Source organism: Mixophyes fleayi, chromosome 1 (genome assembly GCF_038048845.1).
Source record: "Mixophyes fleayi isolate aMixFle1 chromosome 1, aMixFle1.hap1, whole genome shotgun sequence".
Lineage (NCBI taxonomy): Eukaryota > Metazoa > Chordata > Amphibia > Anura > Limnodynastidae > Mixophyes > Mixophyes fleayi.
Window position 1 is genome coordinate 277704179 of NC_134402.1, and position 18123 is coordinate 277722301.

An 18123-nucleotide genomic window follows, 5' to 3' on the forward strand; every position below is an offset into this window, starting at 1 on the left:
CGGTTGTGAATCTTGTGATCTGCACAATAATTGCATAGATGTATACCAGGCTGTAGTTATGGGATAACTAGGAATTTTTACACTGCAAAATCGTCCCCTCTTACAACATTTTACACCACAGCTCCTTTTGATACAATATACAATTTCTAATATAGGAATAGCAATATGCAAAATACAGATACTAAAAATGACTTTCATTATAAAACCACATTACCAACTCCATTATCATTATTATTCCATAGAGCACATTTCAATTTAAATTGTATTTTTTTTATTTTGTCACCTCCCCAATCTGATCTTTTTACCCAAAGTAAAATTGATCTCCCTCTCACTGGGCCACTGCTTTTCACCCTTAGGCAAGGTCGGATTAAGGAAGGGGGGGACATATGCTTCAGCCCCCCCTCTATCTTGTGCCATCAGGGGGACAGTCTGGAAGTTGGAGTCTGACCCCTCCACCGGGAGCAGCCACCTCCCCTCATTTGACGACGGATCCGCTAACTCGTCCCTCCTATCTTCCAGGTGTCACATGGGAGGAGCACAATGTGACAGGTGCCCTTTCTTGTGTGCAGAACTGCAAGAGAAGCAGAGCGGGAATGGAACAGGGTAAGTGTGAGGGGGGGGGGGGTCTTAATATAATGTGTTAGGTGAGGGAAAGGAGGGGAGTAAGGGGGTCTTAATTTTATGTGGAAGGGACGGTGTTCTTAATATAATGTTTGGAGTGAGAGAAGGGAGGGAGGGTGTTAATACAATATGTGATGGAAGTGAGTGAGGGGTGTTAATATAATGTGGGTGGGAGGTATGCTATTAGTTTAATGGTGGAGTGTAGGTGGGGGTTATTATTTAATGGGTTTTATTTTATTTGTGATATGATGGTCAGGCTATTTAATTTATTAGTGGGCTATTTAATTTAATAGTGGGGTCTTAATTTAAGATGGGGTGATGGGACCTTTAATTTAATGCTGGAGTCGTTTTAATTAAATATGAGGCTGTTTGGGGAGAATGAGGTCTATTTATTAAATGTGAATAGGAATTATTTAATGGCAGTGATGGTTGCAGGAGATAGGTATGTTTATTAAACATATATACCATTAATTGCCAGCATGGGGAGGGAAGTCTCTACTGTAATATGGGTGGGAGGTAGGCTATTATTTTAATGATGGACTGTGGGTCAGAGCTAATTATTTAATGGTGGGTTTTATTATATAACAAAAATATACAAATAAGATCCTATTTTGCAACAGTCTCATGTTATACTCCAGTATATCCTGTCTTTTTATAGTGAATAGTGTTTGAGTTTCCTATGCAATTCCAAGGTTTGCACACCTTGGGCTGCAATAAGTTGAGACAAATCCAGCTAAAGGGTGCAAATTGGCATCTGGACAAACAATGATAAGAAACAAGAGCTGCAAATGAGTTTTGCATGTAGGGAAAGTGCTGCCTGCAAACTACAACTTTATTTTTTATACTGACATTTACAGTTGAGCAATGTGCTACCTCCCTCCCATCTGTCCACACATTTTAACTTTGCACCCCACTAGCATAACATGGTTTTACCGAGGTGCAAAATTGCATTTTTTCACATGATGTATATTTTTATATTTTTTCTTAGTTCAGATCCACCTAGTTGTGCTTACTCCTGGTCTACAGCTGTGTAGGCATATGTATTTCAGAGAGATAATATGAGACAGCAAATCAGCTCTGCTTTATATAATTTTTGCTCACTTGTATTTTTATAATTCCAATTACATACAGGTTCACCTATTTGTACTTACACCTGGTCTCCAGTAGAGGCAGTATAGGTATAATATGAGAGGAAGGAATGTTAGATAAATTTAGAGTGATTTGCATGCACTTAAATTCTTAAGCATTGGATAAACCACATTTGTGTTTTTATATAAAAGTATATTTTAGAAGGTTGAAGTGCGTGTACCTGCTTACACCACCTTCTGACATGTCTGATTGCTGTGGGTGCTAAGATCTCTTGTTAGTTTAGTGTGTTACACTACTGTAATGTTGCATGCTTAGCAGTTGAATGAAAACGCAAAATATTTGCTAAGTGTCGCCTTCTGTTGTGGTGGGAACTCGTCCAGCTGCATACTCAGGATGCCGAGGTGAGAGATCCCGAGTGACCAGCGTTGTAGATGGAGGAGGAGGTTGCAGGGTGTGTGGTGGTGGTTGTGGGAGTAGTTTGACAGCAGAGGGAGGGTACGTACACACATGGCCCTCCTCCCAATCACAGCAAGAGGTGAGCTCTGGTTTAACAGCCTCACAACACGCAGCCAAAGGAGCTGTCACCACTTGTGAACAAAGTGAGCCCAGCTTCCAGCACAGACAATTCATCTGGTAATCTGGATTTATTTTAGTCTATTGGGGGTTTACACGATCTCACTTTATTGTGAACAGTAGTCAGTGGAGACACAGCTGCTGCTTAGTGTGGACGTCTATTCAACAAGTGAAGAGAACTGAAAGTGACCAGGATTCATCTCTGGAGCTCGCACTCTCATCATTACTTACTTTTGTTGAACGCACGTTTTATTGACAGTCATCTGTTAAACGTGTTTATAATTTGGAAAGTGGATCAGTATCTCAGTGTGAATGGGAAAAAGGAAACTGGATTTAACTTGAGGCAGCAGGAGAGCAATCTGATGACTGCACCACTATATGTCCAGATCATTGAATCCACAAGGTGGGACAATTAGATCAAACCTCTCATGACTTTATGTACTGTGCACGCAGTTTACCTTAATCACTGCAAGACGTAGACACTTTTCTGTCAGGTCGCTGAAGCTGATCGCTAAGTCCATGGAAGAACTCTATCTCTCTGTCTAAATTTACTGGACCGCCGAGTGCTGTGACTCAGTATAAGAGGCTCAGTTTCAGTAGCCACCGGGGTTCTTCTACTCGTCCCGTAGAGAAGTGCAGCTAGTGGGAGAGGTTTGGAGTGTTGCCCCAGAACTTGGTGTTGTTCCATGTGAGCCCAGCACGGGGGGAGTGTCAGCGGATCAGCTGCTGCAGCAGGAGATCGCAGAGCTCACACTACCAAGGCTGATCATGGCGAAATGGCTGAATAAGTATTTCAGTCTGGGCAACAATAATAACAACAAGACCAAAAGCCCCCCGCAGCCACCCAGACCGGATTACAAAAGGAACGGGGGCACCGAGCGCTCCTTCCACCTGCAGCAGCAGCCCTTCCCCCAGTATCACCACCACACGTCCCCGCTGCCCGGGCACTGCAGGGAAGAGAGCGACCTGATCAGAGCCTACCGGGCCCAGAAGGAGAGGGACTTCGAGGATCCGTACAACGGGCCCGGTTCGTCTCTCCGCAAGCTGCGGGCCATGTGCAGGGAGGAGCAGCAGGGAGAGGGCAGGAGGGGCAGCGTCAGGGCGCCAGGGTGCAGCAGCAGCAACAGCCTATTCCAAGAGCCTTACCCAGGCTCCAGCACCAACACCACCTCTTCGTCCTCTTCCTCGTCCTCCTCCCCGCATCTGTACCGCAGCAACAGCGAGAGGAGGCCAGCCGGAGCCAGGCACCAGCAGCAACAGCTGGCAGGGGGATCGGAGCTCAAGTACATCGTGTCCCCCAAGCACCGGCTCATCAAGATAGACAGCTGCGGGTGGAGTGACACCGGGGGTGGCACCGGCGCAGGTGGGTCCGGCTCAGCTGGCATCACATGGAGCCCGACAGTGACCGGAGGAGTCAGCAAGAACGAGGAGCAGAATAACCCTGGCAAGAAAGACAAGGTAAGAATAGGAATCTATTGTAGTCATTGCATGTGCCCCAACTCCAGGCTGGTCACCTTATGTCATAGTGGTTGCCTTTTACCTCCTCTATCAGGTATGTGATAACGAATTCCGCGTTTTATGTGTTTCTTGTTCATGTCAGGAATCAATAATTCTCATAACGTCTCTGTCTGGCTCGATCTGTCATACATATGACAAACAACCCTAGTAACCCCCCTCTGACATGCGCTGGCCTACAGCCTACAGATCTCTCTTTGTAATGGACTTATTACTTCACCTGCCCGGGGGTGTCTGCTCCTAACCTATGTGATCATTCAGCGGTCTCTTTCTGCCTGTCTGCTAGAGAATTGTACTCCCAACAGTCTTGAGGTGGTCATGTAGAAATCATTGGCTCAGGAGAAATCATAAACTATTGGTCATGTTTTAAAAATGCTTGCTTGTGTATGTCATGTGTATACTGTAATGATTAAAATATTAAACATATATAATACACTAGGTACAATTTTATTGTTATGCATGGTTAATTTGTACTTGTTTTTACACAAATTGAAAGTTATAATTTTTACTGCAGAAAGTCTGCTTATTAGTCTTTCATGACCTGATACCACATCACTTTTAAAACTGTTGAATTTTCAAGCATAGCATTGTCTAAATATTCCTTTGTTTCCATCCAGCTCTATGGTAAACCATGTCTTTGACTTCTCTATACAAAGAGGTGATTTTGGCCTTCCATCACTTGTGACTTATTTGTGGTAGTTTATTTTAGTTTCGACTTGTATTATTTTTTCTCCAAATGTTGAATATATTGTTACTTTGCAGAGAAACATCACAGTACAAGATAAACATTTACAACTTGGGTACCATTGGGCTTGTTTGTTGATCCTCTTTGTTTTCTCTAGATGATTGTTACATTATTAACACTATAGTCATGATTGACATTTGTATAGCGTCAACACAATCCACAGTACTTGTACAATAGTGCGTCAAGTAGTGTCAGACACAAGTATAGACTCGCACACATGGTAAAGAGGGGGCTATTCTGTAGAGGTTGCAATCTAGGTAATAGTACATTCCAAACAATGAGCACCTTGTGTTTTTTTAAATGTTGTCTGTGTTTTTCTTTCCAGTGGTCAACGTGATCTTTGTGTATGAGAAAGTTTAATCATAGCTATTTTCCTGGACAGATGTCATTTTATGGTGACCTGTTACCTGAAAATCCAGATTCTTGCCTTCGTAACTGTTGCATGAGAGTTAAAATATGGGTGGAATTTATTGCATGAGCCTGTACCTCCTTTCTACAAACTTGTTTACGAGGATATAATATCATTCTGCCAATGTAGTGCCTTACAGCTGCCTTAGCTACTATATTATATGCCTTATGGCTATTACAGAAACAAATGGTGTTCACCCCTGTTAACCTTTGGAATGAATGAAAGGTCTAGTGAAATCAAGTTGTAACATAAAGTATGCCTTTTAAAACCTGACGGTATGTCGTTTCTGTTTTCTGATAAAATATTACTTACCTATGAGATGATCCCATTATAAAAGGTTTCAGCGATTTGTAGCAGTGATATGTAGCTATATTCACCTCGGAGCCTAGGAAGTTATGGTCCGCTCTCAAACAATGCACCATATTTACTGTATTTTTTAATGTTAAAATTTTTAAATCTTACTGTAAAATGAAGTGCAGACTTGACATCTGTACAATATCGTTGAGGTTTAAACACTCAAAACTGTTATAAATGCCTAAAACGTGCATTTCCACAAGTTACTTGAAGGACCTTTTTGTAGCTGATGATGCTGTTGATGACAGCAACATCTAAACAGAATCCTAATTACAACCATCACATCTTTGTGTATCCTTTTTCCTACAGTGACTGGACAAAGAGTGTACAAGAGGCCATCAGCATTCTTCTTCTGTTTATTATAATTATAAGGAAAACACTATTTGTTGTCTTTACAGCCTGCAAAATACAATGCAATCAGTCGGGGGGAAGAAACCATTCAGACTTCGGCAGTTTTACTGAAATGCCAGTTAAAAAGAAACCATATAATTTATTATCTGTTGCAGTTAAAATGAACCTTAAGTTGACCATGTTTTAGCAACAGGGTATTTTTTCAATTGGTCACTACGGCCATCCATGTGTGGTCAGATCTGGCCAGGTAGCACGTGAGCTTGTTATTATGGTTTTCAAATGACTGCACACTCCATCCAAAAGCATTCATCTGCTGAATCTATTTCTAAGTGTACTTGATAATGATGCTATCACATTAGGAAATGTAACATGTGACATTATCTGTCCAATTTGCCTCTATCTCTATAATATCGGCATGCAATGTGTGTAGCGTTACTCTCTCCACATACAGTGTCATCTCTTCTTCCCCATTACTAAAAAATTGCATTTGACCATAAACATGAATGGCCAAATTGAACATAATAGTGCCTTTTACATGCTCTGCTGAGCAATTGGATTGCCAAGTGGCCCAACTTTTTCACAGACACATGACAATGGAGTAATCACCAAACCAGACTTTCCATTCTGACTGATAAACCCTTTCATTTGGTTTTATAATCTTTCACTGCTATCCTTTGTGGGCCCCACATATTACAATGTCTAAAGCTGGGTACACACTATAGAATTTTCCACCAACTTTTTATGCCAATTGATTTTACATGCGATCGATGGTCCGATCGCTCGGTCCATGGACTGCATACACACTAGCCTTGTTTTAGAAGATAAAGGGAAGAGCGGAAGTCCCTTTAGCGACTTTTTACAGCCATGTTGTCGTGAGCAATGATTGCAATTTCATACACATAGGTCGGAAGTTTATACACAACGGAAACGAGATTGGAATGAAAATATTAAATGGTACGGCCAACCAAATGAGGCGAAATCGTCCATTTGGGCAGACTTTCGACCATCGTGTCACTACACACACTGACCCGACTTTTGAACGAGCGGTCGTATGTCGGCTGGTTGAGCAGATTATTGGACAAAAACCCTGTAGTGTGTACCTAGCTTTACACATAGTTCATAAAATCCTTTGGCAGTAGCCTAATTGTTTTTGATTGTTTGTTTTTTGTAATTTCTGTAAATTTCAACAGGTACATACACATGTACTTTAAATAAGGATTCTATATATTGGTGAGGTTAGGTGGATGTCTTAGTGAGCCACATTTCCTGACCTCTAAGAAACCACAGCGTGCTGAAACAATGATACGCTCAGTCTGCGTAACACTTAAAGGAGGAACAGCCCTGTTCTTTCTACAGGGCGGAACACACAAGAGACCTCTTGTTAGAACTATTGATTTACAGAGCGATGGGTTTTGAGCCCTGGAGAGATTACGGTTACCTGAGGAATAGGGTATGCGCTTTTCTAAAACTTTGGGGATTCCTGTGTTTAGTTGATAGGAGGGATATAACAAGTGTTTTATGTGTAGGGATCAAACATCAAAACTGTAGTATTATATAGTGCTAACAGTTAAGATTACACTACTGAAGGTATTTAAGACAGATTTAACTAGAGCTCAACACCACCCGGGTGCCATGACTTTGTGACTTTTTGGATAATTTATATGGGTCTGAATAGATATATCCTTAGCTCTTTAAAATGTTAGCTGTCTCCTTAGGCATCAACCACACAGATGGTTTTAATCCCTTATGAGCTGCCCTTCATCAACTGCTGAATGAAATGGGAGCTGATTAAGTTTACTTAGGGATCATTGATCTTTATGCTAAACTGGAAGCATGTGCACTCTTATGTTCGAGAAAGTGGATGGATGGAAAAGAATAATTCAGTGTTCTGATTTTTATTCTATATAATATCTGTGTGTGTATAGTGATCCCTATATGAAGCTGTGAAATAGACCACATCTCATACAGCTTAAAAATGCCGGTGTAGTCAGCTGGCTCCTGGGACATTGCAAGGCCCTATCTCACTGCTGTCTCAGATGTTCTTTTCGTCAAAGGTTTTTTTTTTATTGATGCTGGAAGACATAGAAAATGCAGGACGTGTGTTTTAATAAAATATTTCTGCATTTGCTCAGCTGAATATTCTCTTTCTACAACATACAAAGGTTTTTTTCTCTTTCACTTACAAACTCTTGTGTAGTTCCTTTCTGTTAGTATTTAACATAGATAAGAGACTGCTGATTTAGACCTGTTATTGGGCAGTGATAAAGGTCCTTCTGAGCTGTCATTGCTGAAATGACATTTATGCCATGTATATCTGTGAGCTTTAAATAGGATAAATGAGCTGTTTGACACACTAGTCTGTAGTTCTGTTGCATATTTGACACTAGATTGTACTAGATCGTTCACTGGGTTGATGTTAGATTGATTTGCATTTTCTACTCAAAATATTTTAAAACCATTGATACCCGAATGAGCATCTTGTAACATCTGTGCCTGGAAAAGCAAAAAGCATTTTACTTTTGTATTGAGATTTTAACCTGGTTCAAGATATTTAGATTTATACATCATTTAACTGGTTAACAGTAGAGAAGGAAATTGCTACAGTACAATTAAATGACTTGGCTGTTTATTGCTGCACCTGCCTCTTGATGTTCCTGAGCAGGAATGTCTCGCTTCATTGTGAAACCTTTTCCTATTCTGTGGGCTACATGTGTTTGCAGACCTCTTGGTTCTTTGCATACAGTCTTTTGTGTGTACAAAGTGACAGCAGCAGTGCTTTGCGAATATTTATTTGTTTCTCACCTGCCTCTGTCTGGTGCCGGCAAGCTAATATATCATATGAACACCAGAAGAGGACTGGTGACTACCTATATCTGTCTTAACTTGAAGATGATAGATCGAAGAAAATAATGTCTATTGTATCTATATCTGGTCATTTTGAAATTCTTGTTTTTCTACATTACCATATCCTCTAACCCCCCCCCCCCCCCCCCTAGGGAAAACAAAAATGATGCGGACTACATTTTGCTTCAAAACATTGGGAGTGCAGCGTATATAATTAACGTGTCTGGATTTATATGGCTTATCTGGTAATCTTACTCATGATACAAGTATCATCATAATTTATTTATATAGCGCCACCAATTATGCAGCTCTGTACAGAGATTGTCATTCACATCAGTCTCTTGCCCATTGGAGCTTACAGTCTAAAGGGCATGTTTGACAATAACCGCATCTTTGACACAATGATTTTCATTCGTTATTGCAATACTAAGTTCAAAACCATTTCTGAAAGTGTTCTGCCGCAACAGCAGTCGTGACAAACGACTGTCCCGGCAAACACACAGTTTACCTATCTGCTCTATAGTCACTTGTGAGGATACCACCCTTAGCTGGGATGGAAGTTACCCTCTGTGGGATTCAACTCACTCGGGTGGACCAAGATATATCCAAAATAAGACTTTATTACGACAGCACAACACCACAAGATGTTCACAAGTTACAGGGTAAATGGTAGCACGTATCCTCCAGCAGCCTCCTGCAGTCAGCACTCCAAAGTCATAATCTCTGTCCCTTTCAGGGTCTTATCCTCCCGCAATATTACCACTACCGTTTAGCAAAACAGTTATGGTGTCTCCTAGCCTGGGTTACTAGCTCACACCAACCCTGTCCTGGTAGGGTTCCCTCCAGCGGCACCACAGTGCCTGGCCCAGAGTCCTTTTCACTGATGTCTTCTACACCAGGATCCTCCAAACTAGCATCCCCCCCTGGCATTCTCCTCGCCCTATATTATTTTCTCTGTACCCAGGAAATAGGGTCAAATGTCTCCAACCTCCCCTTTACAGAAGGGGCCTCCCAGTCAACAATTTAGCTGCTAGACATACTGTCCCTGTTACCTTGATTAGACAATAGAATGGCTTGACTCAATTAGCTGTTTTGGCTGGATACACTACACATGGGGTTACAATAGTACATCAAGGAATGACACTGCATGCTTACATGGAACAATAAGACTTTTGACACATGATATCAGCAGGGTTACACAATATAAGTCTGTGATACCTTTTGATACAATTACATTTATATTGACACATATTGATACATTTCCCCATGCTATTTCAACCAATATATTACTGTGGAGGCACATTGCATATGAGTAGAAGTTCTAACCTCATTACCTCTCAGGTTATCTGTTGACCTAGCTAATTAACATGGGCTGCCAGCTAGTTAACTCAGACATTGTTCTGATAACAAACCTCATCTCAGCTGCACCCCATACAATACACATTTGAGACAAATGGTAATTACATTAGCTACCACAAGCAAAATGACTGCTGTTGTTCTGATATTTTCACACAGTATGGCAATATTGTTTCTATTTATACTACATACAATATCACAGGTAATAGTATGGGCAAAATGTGTCTAATAACATGAAATAATAATACACATAATACACCAATGCTCTGGTGTATATACTTAGACTGGGCCAAGGATTAAAAAGTACAATAAACCGTGAGAAACGGGTGATGATTACATAGTTCTCAGTCCAGTAGTACCCCGTTTCCTCACATTCCTCCCCTACTTTTTAAACTTGAGCCCCAGTCTCTTCTGCAGACACTACTGCAGGTTTTATGTGGTTTCCCACGAGATGAACCAATTTCCTGCAGGGCTGTGCGCAGCCTCCAGCGTTCACTTGCTGCACCTTGTTATATTCTTGTAGCCGCCAGCACCTATCAATTCCCAGAACCTCTGCGGGAAGTCTCGGTCTCCTGCTCCAGTAGCTACTCTGAGCCCTGCTGTCTAAGAGCCTTACCGACTGCCTTTCCCTGGTTGTCTGGGGTCCTGTCTGGCTACGCCTCCCCCTTTCCCAGTTCCCTTCTGCACTGGGATTACTCATTTCCCCAGTCTGCACCCGCTTATGCACAGGGTTCTTGCAGGAATCCTGCTGCACACTATCTCCTGCAGGGACTACTGAGAGTAACATCACGCAGTCATCAATGTCCTGCTTTTTATGCTGCCTTCTCCCCTCCTGTGTCCGAATGTCACTGTTGCAGCCATGCCCTAACATATTCTTGCAGTCTGCACAGTTGGCTATGTAGCGGTCTACATCCCTCGCTAAACCTAACCACATGAACTGCTGTCTGAGCCTGGCTCGTGTTCTCCTTTTTCCTCTGTGATCGGTACCCCCTTCCCCATGGGCCTGAGCTATAAACCGATCCCGATATTCGGGTGGGACTACCAACCTGTACTTATGATATGGGCTGGACACCGTATACAGTAACCCATCCAACCAAGCACAATCCTCTACCACCCCAGTCTTATACGACATATCTGCTAGTGCCCGCATCCCTTCTAGATCTGGATCTAGTAGCTGGGCTTCTTGCAGTCTAGATTTATCCTCCTCCCCCAGGACTAACCCCCCCTCAGGATGGTCTTGGCTACTCACCCTCAGAGGCCCGGAGATGGTAAAGAAAGGTTGCTGATACCCGTTAGTTACTGGCGTGTAGAAGTGGTTGTTCTTCCTCTGCCTGGGGCTCACCTTTCTATGGGCTTTTTCAACAAAATAATTCCTGAGGTCTTGCCCCAAATCATTGCCCAAAATCACCTCATTGGACATTCCTGTCATAACTCCAACTTCTACCAGGTTGTTACAATGGCCCCAATGCAACTGGACTTGGGCTGTTGGAATCTCTGCCCATCGTCCATCCTCCATCCTAATTTTAAAGTACTTGTTGGGGATAATTCTTCTGGAATCCACCAACTCGGGGCGTACCAGGGTGATGGCTGCCCCACAGTCTCTAAATCCTTGGGCTTTTCTGCCATCCACCCATACAGGTTTCAAGTGCCTGTAAAGGCGTCCTCCTGTTGTTTGCCTCATGTCAGCCACAGCATTGCAAGTGGCCTTTACCCCCCTCGCCTCTGGCGCATCAGGGTGGTAGTGTTTGTTTTTCCGGGGGTGGCTCCTGCCAACAACCCCCGTGGGAGGGAATTGGTCTAATTGACCTCCTTTCCTGGGACACTGCTGTTGAAGATGTCCCCAGTATTCACATCGAAGGCACCACTTCCCGACTTGTCCCAAGTGTGGTATTGCTTGTCCTTGACTGCTGGGTCGCCTTTGGCCTTCACTCTGCCCCTTTTCTGCTTTATCCCAGGACTGTGGGTTACACTTTGCCACCCAATCCTGAAGGCTGGGAAATATCTCAGTCAGCCCTGCTTTTACCAGCTCAAGTCCTTTTCTCCGGATCCACTGACTGAGGACGTGCTGCAGCTCTTGACGAAGCTGACCATAGTCATAGCTTCCACTGTGCACTGCTGACTGGCCTGGGGTGGGGGATGTTTGTATTGTAGCTGCAATCTCCTGAATCCTTACTGGCTGCTCCTGGTCCTCATACAACTCCTTGGCTTTCAGGATTTCTGCAACATAAGTCCCAACTTGGGTGCCTTCCACTGCTGGGACCTCTGCTATTTTCATCCTGCCCGCATTATCGAGTAGGCACAGGTCCCATTTGCATAGTTTTTCCACTAGTTGTGGCCTGAAGTCATCCTGGGTAGTAGCAATTTCCCTTGTCTGGCATAATCCCCGGAGTTCATCCAGTTTTAGGGAGTTATACTTGATCATGTCTCACGTTTCTTGCAACTCCTCTGATAGGCTTCCTTTGGGTGCTGTGTAGCCCGTGCTGTGCTGTACCTACAAGGCCCTTGGACTGCAACCGCTTGCGTCCCTTGCAGCCTTCCCAGTTCTTGCAACACCGGGCCGAGTGATCCCACTGCTTGCCACCAAATGTGAGGATACCACCCTTAGCTGGGATGGAAGTTACCCTCTGTGGGATTCAACTCACTCGGGTAGACCAAGATATATCCAAAATAAGACTTTATTACGACAGCACAACACCACAAGACGTTCACAAGTTACAGGGTAAATGGTAGCACGTATCCTCCAGCAGCCTCCTGCAGTCAGCACTCCAAAGTCATAATCTCTGTCCCTTTCAGGGTCTTATCCTCCCGCAATATTACCACTACCGTTTAGCAAAACAGTTATGGTGTCTCCTAGCCTGGGTTACTAGCTCACACCAACCCTGTCCTGGTAGGGTTCCCTCCAGCGGCACCACAGTGCCTGGCCCAGAGTCCTTTTCACTGATGTCTTCTACACCAGGATCCTCCAAACTAGCATCCCCCCTGGCATTCTCCTCGCCCTATATTATTTTCTCTGTACCCAGGAAATAGGGTCAAATGTCTCCAACCTCCCCTTTACAGAAGGGGCCTCCCAGTCAACAATTTAGCTGCTAGACATACTGTCCCTGTTACCTTGATTAGACAATAGAATGGCTTGACTCAATTAGCTGTTTTGGCTGGATACACTACACATGGGGTTACAATAGTACATCAAGGAATGACACTGCATGCTTACATGGAACAATAAGACTTTTGACACATGATATCAGCAGGGTTACACAATATAAGTCTGTGATACCTTTTGATACAATTACATTTATATTGACACATATTGATACATTTCCCCATGCTATTTCAACCAATATATTACTGTGGAGGCACATTGCATATGAGTAGAAGTTCTAACCTCATTACCTCTCAGGTTATCTGTTGACCTAGCTAATTAACATGGGCTGCCAGCTAGTTAACTCAGACATTGTTCTGATAACAAACCTCATCTCAGCTGCACCCCATACAATACACATTTGAGACAAATGGTAATTACATTAGCTACCACAAGCAAAATGACTGCTGTTGTTCTGATATTTTCACACAGTATGGCAATATTGTTTCTATTTATACTACATACAATATCACAGGTAATAGTATGGGCAAAATGTGTCTAATAACATGAAATAATAATACACATAATACACCAATGCTCTGGTGTATATACTTAGACTGGGCCAAGGATTAAAAAGTACAATAAACCGTGAGAAACGGGTGATGATTACATAGTTCTCAGTCCAGTAGTACCCCGTTTCCTCACATCACTATTGCAAAGTGGTCACATTTATGATGGTAACCAGGGGAGAGCAGGTAAGATGAGATGAGGTATCCGAAGATCCCTCTATCGCAATGCTCTCCCCATAGACTTCATTGGCTATAACATCGTCTTCAGATGGTGTTTGCCATCGGGCACAAGTTCCTAAAATCTGGGACTTGGTAAATTATGCTAAATAGTAGTCCGAATAGAAACCTATGGGGACTGCTTTTGCATACAATAATGGACCGCAGCAGATATCTGAGATACCTGCTGTGATCCTTTAGTTATAAATAGCTGGGATCCTAAATATTACAGCTTCTTAAATAGGCCCCTAAATTCCCTAATACACACACTCGCACTGACACACACTAAGGGGTATGTTTACTAAACTGTGGGTTTGAAAAGTGGAGATGTTGCCGATAGCAACCAATCAGATTCTAGCTATCATTTATTTAGTGCATTATACAAAATGACAGCTAGAATCTGATTGGTTGCTATAGGCAACATCTCCACTCTTTCAAACCCACAAATATATCCCTAAGACTAATTTACCAGTACATTTTTGGAGTGTGGGAGGAGACCTAATCTATCTACCATAAATGAATTCTATATAAATGAAGTATATGCTCAAGGACATACCGTACCTTTTGGTTTCCTTAGAAGAATTGGGAATTTATAGAGATGGCAAAAGAAAAATCATCTGAGTAGTTAATATTTTGTTTTTTTTCCCACTAACCTTTTGGATTTTTGTCACAGCTGCTCTCTACCTTTGGCTGGTCTCTGCTCTGCGACTGTAGCCCCCTAAGTCACAAGCAGTGCATGATGCTGCTTTTCCTCTGACCTCTACTGGTTCTGTTAGTGCAGCGGCCTGGTGGCGTTGCGGCCTAAAGTTATCTTCATGTGACATCGGAGAGGACACTTTGTCTATATCCAGTAGTCTGGGTAGTCGATGATCACACCCAGAGATAGCGGTCACTGCCATCATCTGGCTGGATTTCAGTAGCAGATGAGCCAGTTTAATGGAATCACATTGCCAACAAAATCATTTATATGGGATCAGCTTTTATGTAGTCAAGGTGCCAAGATTGTAAGGTGTTTTGGACTGACTTGAAGATTCTGTTCACAGTGCTACATAACATTGGATGTCCATTATATAAATGAGAAACTCCTGTAGTTCAGTTGTTTTAAAATATCATTTTAGAAGACAAATGTATTCCTAAACTCTCATCAGTCCAACGTAATATTTGTAGAAACTCAAAATTTGCTGAAATGTTTTGCTAGAAGTACACAGTACAATATATTGTCTATTTTTATTTCCTAAAAGTTCACTAATGAAGAATTGTCTTGTGACAACCAGCAAGCTTTATGCCCTGAGGCCAGCCATAAACATACATTGCTTTTTACATTATAAATTACATCAAACCATTTTATTTGCAGCTTTCCTCTTGGAAGTCTTGTGCAGTATTGCCATGCTCAAACCATACACCAGGAGAGAAAGTTAACTCGTCAATATTGTACATTGTTGTTTACTTTACCACTTTTATATTCCATTTTACTGTAAGATGTAACTGTTCAGGGAAATCAATAGAAAAAAAAGTTGCTATATTTAAGACTATATTTTTTTTACAGTGGATAAGAATTAATGTGCCTTTCACTCTCCCTGCCTCTGGCAAAGCTAAGCATTTCAGTGCTAACCCACTTAGGTGATGGAATCTCTTACGATTTATCACTCATGTCAAAACAATTGCATGACGTTGCTTTTTCCCCTGACAGCTCGACTGTAATGTAAGCTGAAATAGACATTCTGAGTTAATGAAAAGCAACCTATTAAATGTTGTTTCTTTCAATTGCTTCTTTGCAAATCACTTGGCTTGACATGAGTGGTGTTATTCAGGGTCAGGAAAAGGGGAAAAAAAGTGACATCTATATCCATCCTCGGAGGGTGCAAGGAGCCAGTTGTTTGCGTGCAGTAGAAGAACAAATTTACATCTCACAATTGCAGAAATCATCAGTTTCTGCATAGTGTGTGAAGTGTAGACCAGGGGGATTCTGTTAAAGTGCAATTTGCAAAATCGCCATGGACCATTCCAAAAATAATCTCTGGTTTCTGACAGTCAAGATTGCCTGAAAAACGACGTTAAATAAGTGTGTATGTGTGTATATATATATATATATATATATATATATATATATATTTTGCTTTGCCACCAGCACCATTGTTGATAATTGGGCTGGAGGTTAGTACCTGCTCAGCCAATTGCAAGCGACTAGCATGTACCGGTAAGTATTGATTGTGATTGGCTGAGCTTTCCATTCGTTAATATGTTCAGTGCATTTTAGTGGACTTTCTGCTCCCATTGTTATGTCTATTCAGATGAATACCTAGGAAAAATGCTGTGGTTTTTTTTACAAAGTAAAATTGCCTGAATTGGACTTAAATACATTTTTAATAGATTGGACAGTTTGGGGAGATGAATTAATCATTTACTTTTGGGCATTTTTTTATTTTTTTTTATTTTTTTTTTTACAACTGAACAAAATAAATCTCCCCTATGGTTTACATACATATTGTAACACAATAAAAAGAAGAAAAGAATAAGAATAGAAGTATAACCGTACCAAGCAGTTGTTTGAAAAGCCAGGAACATTTTCTGGAACAAAACCCGCCTTGGGCCAACCTTTGCAAAACCAGGGAAAGTTATCAAAAATATACAGCTTTTGAGAGATGTGCTATCTCATAAAACCATATAGTAAATTGTTAGATGCATGTGTACAGTGGTGGTTGGCATTAAATTAAGTGTCATATCTGTGCATTTTACTTTTGAATTCTTGGTTAATCAGTGTGTATAAATTATAATTATATAAGTTATATAATAATCATAAGTGTATAAATTAAAAGGTGCATTTAAAGCAGTGGTAGTCTTAACAGAAACTACTTAATTACGACAACACTAAACCCAGCTTGGTAATCGTGACTGCTGCAATTGTCGATATACTGAAAATACACACTCCTTGAAAAAATGACAAGCAATTGCGATAGAGGAACGTGCCGGCACAGACATGTACGTCACTTTGAAGGACGTTACATTTGTGCTATTAAGGGGGCAATGAAAGCTGTAAAAACTCTTCCTAAAAAAACATTCTACAGCCCGCAAGTCACTTTAAATGTTTGTCGCAGTACTTTGGGGGTTCTAGTCTACTTGTAGAAACACAGTATTCACCTGTAGTAGGGAATATAGATTGTAAGCTCCACTTGGGCAAGAACTGATGGGAATAATTATAATTAGTTCTGCAGTATATGAAAAATAACAACTTTTTTTGTAAATAAAATAATAATGTTCCGTTCTCAATAGACTGCTCCACCAACTAGAATGCCTTTGTGTATGGAGAAGCAAACAAATCTAGAGAGGCGAACATTAAATTAATTGTAACATCACAGAACCCCCTCTTTGATTAAATAAAGCTTTTCCATTTTCCTCCTACAGGGCTCATTTATGGCTTTCATTAATCATAAGACTGAAGGAACATTGGGACTGTCTTTATTACGTTTGGCACTTTTGTATGTTTTGAAGACTTGTATTGTTTACGTTGCTCTGAGGGAGCCCAGAAATCTGCTCCTCCACAGACATACAAAAGGACCGTGCAAAGCACAGCCTGATATAGGTGTAGTAATGAGATCCAATGTACAGCTCTGAGCTGGTGAAAAACTAAGGTCCTGTTGCAGAGTGGAAATTGTCATTTCACTTCAGTAGTCTTGCGTTATAAAATGCGCTCCGTACACAAGTGCGCCCTTATATACTTTGTAAGGGACACCCACAGTTCACCAAACACCTCACATTGGTTGGTGCAAACGTCTGTTCCACTGAAAATGCCGACAACTTGTCCCATAAGCCCATTATAACATCACTAAACAATATTTTACAGCGAACCTTGATATTTTTATGCATTGTAAATGAGGCCCAGTGCATTCAGTCTGTGGCAATGGTTCCCAAAGTATGCGCTGTGGCTCCTTGGGGTGCCGCGACCAGGGTCGGTGGTAAGCAAGGCGGGGCACTACTTGCTAATTATTTTGGGTTAGGGGTGCCTTGAACTGAGAAAGTTTGGGATCCACTGGTCTATGGCAATGGCTAATCACTGAATAAATGGGGATGTCTTCTTGAATAGCCAACCATGGTATTACTGTTTGTGCTGTGTGAACACCATCTCTGTGACTGGATGTTTCTCTACAAAGGTAATGTGCAGCCCCTTTTGTGGGATCAAAGCAACTTGTAAGGTCCCTGAAAAATCTCCTGAAAGTTGCCAGCGATTGCTGTGTATACAGCATAGTTGCCCGCTCTCCAGGAATGTCAGACTCCCGAATTCCGGGAAGGCCATGACGTGATTCGTGGTGAATCGGGTCTTTTTGGCCCCAATCTCACAAAATGACATTTTCGCATCATTTCATCGTGGGCCAATATGTTGCGATCACTTCGCCCTTTGTCCATC

General features: G+C 41.8%; 1 protein-coding gene across 1 annotated transcript in view; it reads left to right on the plus strand.

Moving 5' to 3' along the window:
• The first annotated feature begins 2250 nt into the window (after positions 1-2250).
• The window catches only part of SHB (SH2 domain containing adaptor protein B), a 167062-nt gene continuing 151189 nt past the window's right edge, over positions 2251-18123 (plus strand). Inside the window, exon 1 of the mRNA XM_075210913.1 lies at positions 2251-3741. Within this exon, the coding sequence (XP_075067014.1) occupies positions 3052-3741 (690 nt within the window). The 5' untranslated portion in view covers positions 2251-3051. The remainder of the gene's footprint in view (positions 3742-18123) is intronic.